The sequence below is a fragment of the Alternaria burnsii genome, assembly GCF_013036055.1.
Source record: "Alternaria burnsii strain CBS107.38 chromosome Unknown 705, whole genome shotgun sequence".
NCBI lineage: Eukaryota > Fungi > Ascomycota > Dothideomycetes > Pleosporales > Pleosporaceae > Alternaria > Alternaria burnsii.
In genome coordinates, this window is record NW_024066107.1 from 1,733,287 (window position 1) to 1,747,612 (window position 14,326).

Genomic DNA, 14,326 nt, shown 5'->3' on the forward strand with positions numbered 1-14,326 from the left:
AGAGCAAGATCACTTCACATTGATCGTCGGTACTGTTGATGGCATGTTACGTCGATACTTATGTGCTACGCTGATCTTAACAATCTTCCCAAACTCGATACAAAGAAGCAACAAGCAGCTCACTTGGCACTGCACCGGCAGGTTCCGTTTATCTTTAGATGAGTATGGGGAATGAGATTGCTTTTCTTTCCCACCCCACGTGCGAAAAGAAAAACCTGTTCACGCATACCACTACATTGGTATCGAACATCGAACCCGACATTGAACCGGGCCCAAGCACCCCTTCCTGCCAAGAAAACACATCTACATCGCAGATAAAACAGTTCACGATCGTCGACGTCATCGCATGAAGGCGTTAAACAAATCATCTCAATTCCACCTACCACCTTAGTCGGCTGCTGCTATCGGATAAGACCCGTGCCGGTATCCGAATTGCCGACCGATAACTGCTCCCCGAAACATTTCGGGAGATCGACAAATCGACAATGGCATACATGTAGCGTTCTCTTTCTAGTGCTGTCCTGCTCTTTGGCCAAGGAATCATTCGTTCGTATGCATATATGCAATATGCCATGTTGCCGAATGTGGACAGGGGATGATGCCTCGAAACAGGTTTCCGTCTGCTGGGTTCTGATGTAGTCAAGGGCAGACTGGACCTGAGTGTCGTACCAGGCCCGCACGAAGCTAGTTGTCAGGGCTATGGGGGTTTGGTAGCGTGGTTCACCGTATTGAGAATATCGCGCGCCGGAACGGAGGGTCGTAAGGCGTTCCATTCATTGGTTTGCAGGAACGCGTAGTGCGCAGGAGGGAAAGTCAGGTTTCTTGTGGTATTCAGTGTTCTAGATGGGATTTCGGATCAAGCCGAAGGATCGTTAGTCTGAGGGGGTTGTGGATGTAAGAATGACTGTAGAGCATGTCATGCATGCAGGCGGGTACAGTGGGTATGTTGGGCGTAGACGCTCCCGTGGCATCGCTGATGCACTCACGCGTATCTGATCGAATTCGTAGCTGTCGCACATTGTTTTTCGTGAGGCTCAGTCAAGATTCCCATGCCAGCCAGCCACCGCGAGCTCAATTCTTCATAGTACAAACACCAAGAGTAATCATCGCATTCGGCGATGAGATCGGCAACCCCAAGAGAACACCAATATACTTTCGGTATATCTACGCTAGCCGCATGGCTTTGCTTCTTCTACGTTGTTCTTAGTTAGCCAACGGAGCTTAGATGTTTTAGCATATGTTGGGCGTGTATCGAAAGGAAAACTTCGCACATCTGCCGTGGTCGAGCAGAGAAAGTGTATCGAGCCCCCCTCAGCCCAACTTAGAGGCCGCTGTCTGACATCGTTTGCTGGGTAATTGCGACGCTGGTGTCGATGCGCACGCGTTTTCGTATGCGCGACATGTAGTCGGCGATAAAGTGCAGAGTCAGCTGCGTGCTTCGTATTTGGTGGCCTTATCAATCGGAACACCGTTAGCAGCGATCGTACGAGAAATTTCTTAGTCGGCCGAGGAAGGTTTGAAACATATGGAAGGAGCTGAAGGACTGACTGGATACGCCCACGCAACCTCATGTCATCGAATGACTAGGATGTGAAAGATCCCAAACGTGTGGTACCGAAAAGAGCGACGCGCAGCGGGGAAAGGGAGGCTGCACAACTATACCAGTTCCAGCGGTCCCGCCAAGCCTACTCCACAATTCTGGTTGTTGCTAGGTGTTACTAATCGCGTATCATATCTCCATACTCGCTCAAGAGGCTCGGGCTGACCATGGAAATGTTGTTGATCATCAGTAACGCTCTTGTCAACGTCTACAAGTAGATCGGGGTGACAGCGTCGAGGTTACGTCGCATCAGTGATCATTGTCTGGTAGCGGACTCTGCAACTGTCCGCGCGGCCCCGCTCGTTTGCGTGCAAACACTTGTCACGGAGATGTACAAACAGTTGTCTACTGATAACGTGGTTGAGAGACAATGCCGGAACGGTGGGGCGTGGTTGAATGCGGAGAGTGTTCCAGCAGCCTCTATAGGATTGGCAACTGCAATTTGACGTCAAAAAGCCGCAAACTTTAGGTACTCAACATCTTATTCCCAGGTGGGAATACATCTTGTATTTTACAGGGTCCGTTCAGTATTGCCGCGTGTCCATGAGTGAATTCTTTTGCATTCGTGCATCAGTCAGCTTTGGCAACGCAATACTAGGTGTGGTTGATTCGTGTTCTTCACCCTAACATAGTAATGTCGCTATTGGAGGACTGCGTGCGGGAGCTCCACAACTTGTGGCCTACGCGTAGGCTAGTCACCATCAGAACACATGAGGTTTGGATAAACTTTTATGACTGGGGTAACAAAAAACGGATAAGCGGCAGCAGAGCCTTTGTCCCTCGCCGGACTCAGAGCTAGATGTTAGGCGGCCGTGAAGCCACGTTTGTGTGACGTCGTTCTGTGGACTGATTGCCGAAGGTCCAGACGTCTAGATCTTCGGACGGGGAAAGCCGAATCGTGATCAATAGGGATGGCTGCTGAAGGAAAGGCCGCTAGACAGTTGAACTCCTTGGGTTGACGCAGTGATGTGAGCAATATGTGCGTAAGGACGATATCTAGACAATTGTGCATCTGAGCCCAGTATCAAACGCGAGATGGCGGTTATCTGACCCAGACAGATAGTGGATTGAAAACATCAAGAGTAAATGCCGGTGTTTGTAAGTTATGGCAGTGGCTAGCAGATAAGATAACGTCCCCTTGACTTAGGGCTAGCTTCTCTTGATGACAGGAACAAATATCCTACGTAGGCAATTCAGGTAAAACTCAAGCTGACCAGCCACGGTACACAATCTTAGTGCCATACTTCTCGCCTTTCTTGAGTGTCATCATAGACTTGTACTCGGGAACGTTGACAGCGTTCACATAGCGGCTGGGTTCGACACAGAAGCCAGAACGGGCGCCTCTGGTAGGAACATCGCCAACAGCAGGTACATCGATATATTTACCAGTATAGAATTGGAAGGCTGGTTCAGTCGAGTGAATCTCGAGATGAATCTTGCTCTCTGGATGGTAGAAAGACGCAAGCTTTTGCAGAGGCGAGGAACGAGTATCGATGGGGATGCTGCTGGGGTCGGTGTTGGCAACGAAGCAGTCGTCGATGTCAGGCTCTTTCTCCCCCAAGGTGAAGGTCTTTTTGGCGCTGACGCCAGGGTATTCTTCGATAGGCCCAGTGGGAATGCCGCCATCGTCTACGACTTGGTACTTGTTTGTAATGAGGTTCACTTCCGTTCCCGTGATAGTGGGCCCGCCAGATAAATTGAAGTAGCTATGTGCGCTATCAGTGTGGCATCCATATGAGGTCCGTCGCAGAACTTACCTGTGGTTGGTCATGTTGATTGCAGTCTCTTCGACCTCATCGCCAACCAATTCAGCCTCATATTCGATGTACAGGACTTCCTGCTGAGCACCATCTACTTCCTCTCTAGCTTGTACATACCACACGCGTACCTCTACAGTACCGGGGTAGCCCTCTTCGCCATCCTTGCTGATGTATTTGAAGAAGGTAGCCTCCTTTCCATCACGGTCAACAGTAGACGGTCCTTCGAATTCTCGCTTTCCCCAGCCGAGATTTCCACCATGAAGAGAGTTAGGACCGTTGTTAACTGGCAGCTGGTAGGACTTCCCGTTGAGGTCGTTGATCTTTGCCTTGGACACACGGTTGGCGATACGACCAATTGTCTCGCCAAAGTACGGGGCGTTGTATTGCTTGTATAGTTCTGCCGATGGGAAGCCCTGAACAATGTTCTTCCCATTCACTACAAACTTTTGAATAATAGCGCCCAGGGGCAGAAATGTAAAGGCCTTGGTAGAAGACATGATACGAACGTCGATGTGACTGTTCTAGTTTAAAGATAGGCGAACTCCCGTACGTTTGATCTACATCGCTCTGATTAGTTGGATGCTTCAAGCGCTATGAGCAGCTACCACTATTGCTGCACTCTCGTGAGGTCTGATGTGGTGTGATGAGGGGTAAACGTTCCGGAGCGGGGCAGCTACAGGACGGCGACGCACCTCAGCTAGTAGTCTGGCTTTGCTTCGAGTATTGTCTTCGTCTTGAAAAAGAGGTAAGTAATGCTCGTAAAAGGTCCCTTGGATATTTGAGCTTATGGCTGTGAGAAAAGAGTGCGCGCTGCAGAACTTAGGTACGTATGCGGCGATTGATTAGCCTAATGAGGGTGTGGAGCACTCGTGGACATCCTTTCTGCCGTCGTCACCACGTAAGGTACGGCAGAAGTGTTCCCTCGCGAGTACGCAAACGACGCGTCGGACGGCATGCCGTATAGGGACTTGGATCGCTTCGCCTGATGGACTTGTGGCAGTGCGGGTGAATGCGAAGGGGACGTGGGGCTGAAAGCTGCAATTAGTAATCGAAAGTCAAAGCGCGCACACTGAAACCCGCGAGCATGGTGATTAACATCGTCTTCGACTATGATACATTTGAGATTTACAATAACGCCACGAATCCGATCGCCTTGCTGGTCGGTAGTTCTGACCGAAGGACTTTATTCGAGATTGCCGATCCGCGGAGTTTCGTCCCAACTATGCTTTGCGTAATATTTCACGTCATCGTGAACCGTCGAAACATCAACAAAAGAAAGGGAAATCGCCAGAAGATCACTGGAAGCCGGCCGACTAACGCCGATTGCCATGACCGAAATGAACGCCGTATAGGAATGGAAAGTATCCCAGAACGCTTGAACGCTAAACGAAAATACGGAGGAGGAAGCGGAGTTAAGTCCGGACCAATGATCATGCGCCAACGGGGTTCTGTATGAAACTGCTGAAATCCAGGTCGCTATGGATATTCCAGTCTGGCATCATTGGGTCGCTTTGATTTATCGAGATCGGATCCACCATCATGTTCTGATCGTATGCGCCAAAGTTGTCGAATCCATACATGGGCTTGCTGAAGTCTACAGGGTCTTCCATCATCATGGTGTCGTTCATCCATGGCGCTCGCGACAACGTCGAAGGATCCATCGCAGTGCTGCTTATGAAAGGTGCTTGTACCATGGGTGCTTCTTGCTTGACTGGCGATACTACTTGAGATTGTCGGGGAAACGGGCTGTTCATTGGCGGTGTTGGCGGCGCGTTATGACGTGCAAATGGGCTGTCGAAAGCGAATGATTTGGTGGTCGGAGTACCGTTATACGATGAGTTTGGTGAAACATGGCCATGTTCAGAGTCTGAGCTAACGGATGCCCGTCTTCGGGTGTAGGGAGCACCTCCTTCGATCAGTCTTTGTTGCATGCGAGCAGTGTCTTCTTCAAAGCCCTCGTAATGGCTCTTGTCGTCTCCAGATGAGTGCAGAAGATCGAGGCGTTCCAGAATGTCGTGCGTCAATGGGTGGCCGCCCGTGGATTCCTGCAGTGGCTGTCCTGGCCAGCTCTCACCCCTTTGTAAGCGGTTGTAGAGCTCACGAAGTCCAGCTACTAATTGCGTTTGTTGCTGTTCCAACATCTCAACGTATCTGTATTTGTTAGGCCAAAGAAGACTAAAGGAGGAACGAGTAACGTACCCTTTCGGGTAGACTTTGTCTTGCGACTTCTTCCTCTCACCGAATACACAGATAGCGTTGTCGGCTTTGCATCGAGTGCAGGGGCTTGATCCGTCACACTAGTATGGTTAGAGAGATGTACACAACATAGTTCAGACGATACATACTTTTGACTTCTTCAAGCGGCATCGATCACAGGCTTTGCACACTCGCTTCCTAATGTTGTCCTGAGCCTCCATCGAATCTGACCTATGAGGAGACATGGCGGCTGGATTGAATTGAATGGATGGTGTGCAATGTGAGTGGTGTGGCTGATTTAAATTACGAGTCAATGCTGTAGAGGATAGGATATCTTGTGGGTAGAGTAGGGTATTCAAGCACACTTGTATCGAGAAGTGGAAGTGGAAATTAAGCCCTAAATAAGGTCGTAGCCTTCTGTGGGTAGCAAAGCATTATATCTTTTCACGTCAGAGGATAGTCAAGGCGGACGTTCGGCGTTAACCTTGTGCCCTTAGGTGCAAAAGCTCAGTAATGAAACTGTAATTATGAAATCCGCCGACCCTGGGCAGCTAAGCACCCCTGTCTTCTTACACATCATCAATCGGCGCACGTACGTTGGATTACATTAGTCGATGTGCAGGGATGCTTGGCCTCTTGCAGGGCGCCAACCATTCAAGGACTGGGCTCATTTGGCGGAGGACTTGAGAAAGCGAGAGCGCGGAGTCGGCCAACGAGCGGACCGTGACCGTGGCCCACGAAACTTGCTATGGAGAAAAATCCGCCCTGTGGTAGCAGGACAGGTGACGTGAATTCGGCGAATACGCGGGCGTAAGTACGCTCGAAAATCTCTCTGGATCGCATCGCAGTACTCGGCTACCGGCAACATGACATCCACGACCAAAAACGTGCGGACAAAACGCGCTTCCCGAATCTCCAGAAAGGCGCGAATCCCCAGCCATTAGGCTTTTTGCCGAGCTCGTCATCAACGTTGACCATGTGCTTCATCAGTTGCAAGGTTGACCGTCAGTCCACCTGTCATCATTATGCTTTATCACTAATAACGTTATTTTGACCGTGGTTCTGGCAACTACCCGGTGTACTTTGTACACGCTCAAGCTTCGGCCGAAGATAGGCATGACTGGCTGACTGATTTGACAGCCGAGCGATCTTTCTCCTGGCTGAAAATTCGCTCTCTCGGACGTTAGAAACGGCTCGCGGCAACTTCAGAGGACCCGTCCGTCTTCAAGTGACCCGTCCGATCTGAAAGGGGACTGGAGCGAGATAAGCTGAGCGAATATGCGGAAATTTTATGTGAACACTCACGCAACATCCCGTCTGCGTGTCGTTGAACAGGGAGAAATACTGTTGGGAACGAAATAAATCTCCAGCAGCTGTATACTGTTTACGGTTACCGTCGCTTGTCACTGTAAGCGCACTACATTCAGCAGACTGCGTCGTCTGGACTTCCTGGTAGCATTCTGCATATGACTCTGCCCCAGCCACAGACTTCAGTATGGTCCAATGTGAAACTAGCTTTGGCCAACATCGCCCTTCGAGAGTCGCTACTATGTGTGGGCCTTACTGGCAGTCGCATTGTCTTCTGCGTGTCCCGACTAGGTAGTCTCGATTATACATGATCACCTATGATCGAGCCACCGCGACCATCAACCGCCCGATTGTTCACTCATCCATACTGATCTACACTCAATTGCAAATTCAGGAGTTGTTTGCTATTAAGCTTCCTAAATCGTTGAATACATCATTGGCAAGGCACACATCTTCTTGGTCCGAGAGATTTGGTGTTGGGCGACCCGCACAAAGCGTCGTCAGGCAAGGGGGCTGAGGATCGTTACTTTCGTACATTCTTGCGAATGCCGTATCCATCAGGCTCAATGCGTCTATACGACACCTTCGCTGACAAGGCCTGCCATGTCTTGGCAGGACGTGGCTCATATACGCGGATACATTTCACGTGTAATGAATGTCAGCGCCTGCAGTCCAAGCGGGGAATGGATACGACACATTGTTCACAATCACTTTAGGCGGTTCTTCGCGACCTCACCATTGCGGTGATGCAGACCGCTGACATAGGCTTCAGCATATCGGCTGTCCTCCCGGAGCTCATAGCTTGTTAGCGGTAACGGCATGTCTCCTGTCTACTGAAGTACAGAACGGGCTCGGCGAGTTATCTCGCATTCTTGGATGGCTTACGAACTGACCAGTGCGGAGTTGGTAAGAGCGATCATGTAAGCCCATAAACTCGTTTGTAAATTCGGCGGTTCTCGAACACCTCAGGGCTCTTGACGATCAACCCCGCTGTCATTAGGCCTTGATTCCAACCTAGTTACCAAGCTTCTTGAAGCTGTAGAAACCATCAACCACGAGTGGTCAGGCGCCAGTCCCTTCTTGTTTCCAAAACAAAAAGTGTTTGTATCCAAAGTCTAGCAGGTTTGTAGCCTCCTCTTAGAGAGGAGTAACAGCGGTCTTCCTTGTCACGTTGGGCGAAGAACGTTCGCCCTGCCCAACCATAGCTCAGTAGAGTTTCATCGCTGTTATGGAAATCGCGATGCAAATCTCTACCTCTCCCTACAAAGCCTTGCTGCGTTATCATGGTAGTGTCAGGAGTCTGCCTGCGCTGACATGGGCCTTGCATGAATGCAGCTGCTCCCGTGAAACCATCAGTACTCTGCCCAACATGATTGGCAAGATCGACAACCCTTATGGCTTACATAAATGGATGAATATGCTCCACGAAGCTTGGTCACAACAGGGGTTGTCGCATTAGAGACATTGTTGACCCGTTGTCATTTTCGAGGCCGCGTCCCATCAGGCGGCATTACTCCAGGAACAACTCCGACGGTAGCACCTGCACTGCCAACAAACAGGGCATTGCCAATCGTAAGACATCGAATACATCGCTGATCTATGCATGTTCCATATAGATGGAGTCGATGTTGAGGCTGTTCACCGCACGTTTCGAAGTGTCGAGACGATCAGGCGATCGTGCCACAAGAAGCCAAGAGGCACATGCGTATTCGCTTTTGCCCATACGCGACAGGCGAGCCATTAGCCACAGGCGCCACAAAACGCCCTGAGGCAAAGGTGGACGGATCGTAGACATGCCGGCTGCCGAGGTGCCAATGGAGTCGCGACGGAATAGCCTTCTCACGTACGCACATTGATCCGTCTCCATCGTGTAATTACTGGGCGAAGGGGTGTTAGTGGTAACCTTCCTCTACACTAATTCGCGGAGTTAGATTGCTGGGCATGCTCCAGCGTCGGATGACCAAGACTTCCGCCCAGGAGTCGTTTAGGTCAGTCCTGAACTCCGCCTCATGATCTCCACAAGTTGATTCCCAAACGTGAAAATCGATGGTCACGGGATCCATTCGGGCCCCCACGATGTATAGGGTCTCATCTCAATTCGAGATCCCAGCTTGGAATATCTGGACACTCTATCGCTCATTTGGGCGCATCCTGGACAGTTCGATCTCCCAAGCCTCAAGGCGACGTGTACACTGTACTGAAGAGCAGTCTGGCGCCAAGGCTTGATCGGTTGTGTTCATCTTCCGCCAGGGACGAAAATACTCGGCACCTGTTTTCATGCTCGGCAATGGGCCGTCCAGCCTCCGTCTCAAAAATCCGAAGCCGAGCCACACGGTTGTCGTGAACGCGATGTCCGAGCCTGGTCTGGAAGGCTCTTCCCGATTTCAGCGCTGGCTTGGTCATTTTCGCTCTTACCATCCAACGTGAAATGATGTCAACGAACTAGGGAAACCATTTTCGCTCAGATGGCTGGCTCGCTGTGGGTTTTCTTCCGATGTCAGTAATAAGCCGATTATTGCGGTGCATCCTGGTTGGCGAAAATTTGCCAATCGTTCTGTTTAGACCAGCCAAGGTCGAGTTGAGCCTCATAGACAGGAATAGCAATGAGGCGAATCACCAAAGCGTTCCCACTTAGGCCCCATCACACAATTTAAGGCTGAAAGCTTCAATACTTAGCCCTGCGGCATATCCACCCACGTCACAGCGCATTCCAAGTGCACGAAAGCCACGTTGTTGAGGTCTCGAACAAGGGGCGTTTACTAAGAACATCGCGCTGCGGCCCTGGAATGAGCCTGGAGGGGAAAGTCGACGCGAAAGCCGTACACCATCAACGACAAAACTGAAGCCATGTTGATAACTCCTTCGGCCGCAAGTCGGGCTCTGGAGGAACCTCCTGTCTTCAGATGGTGCTCAGACCCTCTGCATAGCACAACGCGTCTCATCGCACTTGACGGCATCAACATACCGACTTTTGTAGCATGCATCATCCATGTGACAGCATCACGAATAATTGCAGGAATTACTTGTCGGCAATATCCGTAACGCGACCGCGAGGGACCTGGTGATCATGATCGACCCGTTTACAGCATATCCACAACTGGATGGGGAACCCCAGCTCCAAGCGCCAGCTCACTGGTTTCGCCGAGTGCGAACAGCATCCCCACTTGAACCATGATCGCGATGGTCGAGACTCGTTTCATGAGTGCGCGTCTTTGTGTCAGCCACCTGCGTTCAGTTCTGAGCTTCAATTATGACGTTGTTGTACATCGCTTTCACATACGCCATCGCCCTTCCTTTCTTATCATTCCGACTAGCACAAAGTCTCTCTGTGAGAGAACACGGCAAACCTGCCACGGTAGGTCAACAATCAGTCACGATCTTGACGACCAGCGGGTCCAAGAATGGAGCATTCCTTCGATGACAAAGTCAGCGATCGTACGAACGTTGTTCGAAATAACTTAGTTTCGGCTTGTCGCACACGAGTATTCGGCCCTTCCGACACTCTTATTTCTTAGACGAACATGACTGTCCGAGATCGACGTGCGGGACGGGGCAATTGGCGTCCATACGCCCGTATCTGTTTGCTTCGAAATACCTCTGGATGCCCGCCCGTCCCCACAAAATCTTTACCCATTCATGGACCACAACTTATCTAGAAACAATTTTATACTGAGAAGGCCACTGGTGTCAATGCATGGTGTCGTTGGTGCTATTGCATACTTACAATCACCAATACCTGTACTCCAGACTGCCTGGTCAGAAAGAGATATTAGTTGGCAGCGTGTGAGGGAAGAAGCTTCACATGCGACACGTGCGTCTTCATATCAGGAAGGGATGCGACCCCCACTACCTTGCTGCTGGTAACAGCCTGATCGATGCTTATCGTAACCCACCACTAGGTCTCTCCCATTGCAGCGAATTCTCAATGTGCGCAATACGCCACCTTCGTTATCGCGAGCGTGCGGTAAACAGAACGGCGACGAGCCACTCGTACCGCACCACTTTGAACATCCAAGAGACATCTGTATCGAACGGTCCTTGTGCGACGGCTTTACATGCGGCTGGTCAGCACCCATGTGGTACCCCAGCTACAGCCTTCAACATCTGCGCAAAGAAAGCCACCAAGAACGGCTGGACAACCTTGCTTAGACTTCTCAGCGGCACTACACAGCTTTCGCTTGCACCTTATCACCTGTGACCATTATAATGTCTTCGTAACATGAACGGCATGCTGCAGGTGGAAGTTCTGCACAAGCAGGATTTTCAGTAACGTCACCGTGTGTTCAAGACAGGCCGAAACGGGGTCGGCTATAAGCGCACCTGGAGCTTTTGGGCAATGATGACAAGGTTGTATTGCCCCATTTGGACCCATGTTCGTTCTTGGTGAGTATTCATGCGAAGCGAAGGAGGAGATGCCCCGCCGCAGCGGTCCAAACTTCCACCCGGGTTTGGTGGCCACAGCGAATCAGCAATTGTTAGTGTTGTTAAACGGCTATCACAGAACATCGATATACAGATGCGGCTGAATCTTAATGTCTGTATTCAAGGAACATAGCCTGTGATACGGTCCCCCTGACCAACTCAAACGTCGTGTCAATCTGTCGATCACCAACGTAGTCCGATGAGTATCGGCCTCATGTCGCATCTTTCGGGATGTCATCTCATCGATCTCTACAAAACGTCTCGATACTCTCGATCTCCAGCCACTACCACGCACCACGTGCTCAAGTATCGCCTCTTTACGATCATCAATCAGCCCTTACTTCGCGGCTTTGACACCGCTCCCCAATAAAGCAAAGGATTACGACGTTCATCTGGCCTGTGGCAGATCTTTCCTCCAACGACTGCCGCTTGACGATGTGCGACTAGGTAGTGAAAATGATCCTTACTCCTAGAGTCAAGATAACGTCACAACCCCCATTTCTGAGCTCGCCACTACGGGAACTTATCCCCGACGATGACCTAGACTAAAATCCCGCCTCAGCAGTAAAGCTCCACTTCGCACTGGGAGCCTGGTTTCAAAAGGCATGCAGTCAAAACTATGTTTTTCAATGTGCAAACGCTGAGGTAAGATGTGAATCAGATAGAGCGGCGAAACTTGGCACTATTCGCAAGACGTGCATCAAATGTGCATCCGTGTATTGGAAACGATACGATGATAGGACATAGAGTGCCCAAGAATTCTGCACACCTAAATCGAGAAGCACGGAGCAGCAATAGAGATTTATGTATTTTATAACACTTCATCTTGGGGAAACTTTTTCGGCGGACCCAAATTGATATTCGGCTGACCCCAAAAAGATTAGATGAGATGAAAGCAATCGGCTAAATAGAGATCTAAGATTAGATGGAAGCAACTAGGTACCTAAAATATTACCCCTAGATTATGAGATGAAAGCAAACCGCTACCTAGAACGTACAGGAATCTTTACCTCCCCTAAAAAAGATCAGATAAAAGCTATCCTTTACTAAGAAAGATCGGATAGAAGCAATCTTTTACTAGGTATTTGCCTAATTAGGTAATAATTTTTTAAGGTGTTAATCGTAGTAGGTGTTTCTTACGGCTCACTCACGGCTCAATTTGGGTCATCCGATCTTTCATCTCATCTGATCTTTTTGGGGTCAGCCGAATATCAATTTGGGTCCGCCGAAAAAGTTTCCCCTTCATCTTAGCCCGGCACTAGCACATCATCATGCCCACAGGCATGGAAATCAAGACGACAGCATATTCCAGCAAAGCATAGCCTTCAAACCAACGATATCATATCAAACAACATGCAGTACATGCTCAGACCCAGAAACTCTTGAAAACCCCGCGCAAGTAAGCTTACATGCGCCCGCTCCCCACACCGATCGTGCACTTCCCGCAAGAAACAACGCGAACCAATCAGCCATGAACAACTCACGATAAGCGAGACAGACAGCAACCTGAATCCAAGTCGAGGTCATCATCTTTCGCCAAGTCGCTCCACTGTAGAGCAAGATGACACGTCCTGACTGCTAGTCTTTTGGAGGGTGAGATGGCTGTATGGAATTGATGACATGGCTGGAGGTGCGAAACAGCAATCTTGTGGCTGCTTAGTAGTAGGACGCGTAGATAGGTAGACGAATGGGCAGCTGGTGAGTTAGCCAGTCGGTCAGTATGTAAGGTTAATTGGAGTGGCGTGTATCAGCTACTTGAGGCGACTCGAGCTGAAAGAGATCCACGTCTTGAATACTAAGGTCCATTTCTCATCTAGCCCAACGCCACGGCACACTCTAGCGTTACTCACAGTGTCTTGTCGTTCCGCAAATGGATGTGCAGTCCAGCGACTGCCTTTACGACACGGATTGTTCTGTGTAGAAAGCGGACGGACGCAAGTATATTCGATGAGCAGGTTGTTCCACAAAGCAGCTCATCTACCTGCGAGCCAGCATGAGTCATGAAGCTGAGCAAGCAACGGGGAGTCCGACACGGAACTATTCCGTGGTCCTTACTAAGAAAACATTGGAGTGGGAATGCGAGATAGTAATCCGGGGTAATGTGGATACTGTACCGGGTACATGTGCATGCTTTACAATACATCAGCATTTCTTGGGCAATCCTGTTGACTGAACATGGTAGATCTTTGTCCGGGAGTCTAGATTTCCGGGAGCGGAGCGACGTTGGGAGCCAGTCGAGCAAGTAAGCCCTAATGTTTGACCGTAGTTGTGTTTCGTAAGAAGACAGGTATAGGTAGTTACCCCGTTCGACACGGAGTATTCAAAAACATACTCTAGGGCATACCAATGTCTATGTTATTCAGGTCTCTCACCTGTAGTTCTAAAAAATATCTTTAGGGTGTTCTTTGGATTGAGGTATATGAGAAAACGTGAACTTGTTAGTAGTGCTAAGCAGCAGGCGAATGAGAACAGCATCACTGACCAAAGACGAATACAGAGACCAAAAAGACAGCGGACAATGGGAGTCTGAAATTACCCATAATGAAGGCGAAATGTAGGCTAAATTGCTTTCGCTTTGCTTACCGCCGCAGTGACCGAAACCAAACCGACCCAATTCAAGGGGTATTTCGCAACGCTATGCTTCCCGCTTCCCTACATGAAAAAAAAACATACACAATTAAACTCTATCTAGAGCATCCCAGTACACAAACATAAAGCCAACAACCAAGACCGAAATAATACCCATTGTCAACAAAACGATATGTTGAGGGCCGCATACGTACGCGAAAACAGGACGTGAATCTAGCGAGGTGATTTCAGGGGGTGCGCGACTGTAAGCAGGGGGTTGATCGTTTGCTTCAAGATCGACAGCACCGTCCTGCTGCTCAATATCGCTGTCCACGCCAGTAACCACGATCATAGGCGGAGTGCCAGGATCAAAAGGCGGGACAATATCGAAGGTATGATATGAATGGACGACTGAAGATGAAATCCATGATGACACCTTGATGTGCGTCCGACGAGGTCTTGGTAAAAACCA

The 14,326-nt window shown here is 49.8% G+C and overlaps 2 protein-coding genes across 2 annotated transcripts; both read right to left on the reverse strand.

Annotated features, from left to right (window-relative positions):
• Positions 1 to 2,804: 2,804 nt before the first annotated feature.
• GT037_000615 (aldose 1-epimerase) lies at positions 2,805 to 3,857 on the reverse strand (the record flags this gene model as incomplete). Its single annotated transcript, XM_038925662.1, has 2 exons — positions 2,805 to 3,306; positions 3,358 to 3,857. 2 exons carry the CDS (start codon positions 3,855 to 3,857, stop codon positions 2,805 to 2,807), a joined length of 1,002 nt encoding a protein of 333 aa, XP_038791518.1.
• Positions 3,858 to 4,790: 933 nt separating this feature from the next.
• Positions 4,791 to 6,210, reverse strand: GT037_000616 (c6 transcription factor; the record flags this gene model as incomplete). Its single annotated transcript, XM_038925663.1, has 4 exons — positions 4,791 to 5,511; positions 5,560 to 5,657; positions 5,706 to 5,953; positions 6,153 to 6,210. The coding sequence occupies 4 exons, from the start codon at positions 6,208 to 6,210 to the stop codon at positions 4,791 to 4,793; spliced, it is 1,125 nt and encodes a 374-aa protein (XP_038791519.1).
• Between the last annotated feature and the right edge of the window lie 8,116 nt (positions 6,211 to 14,326).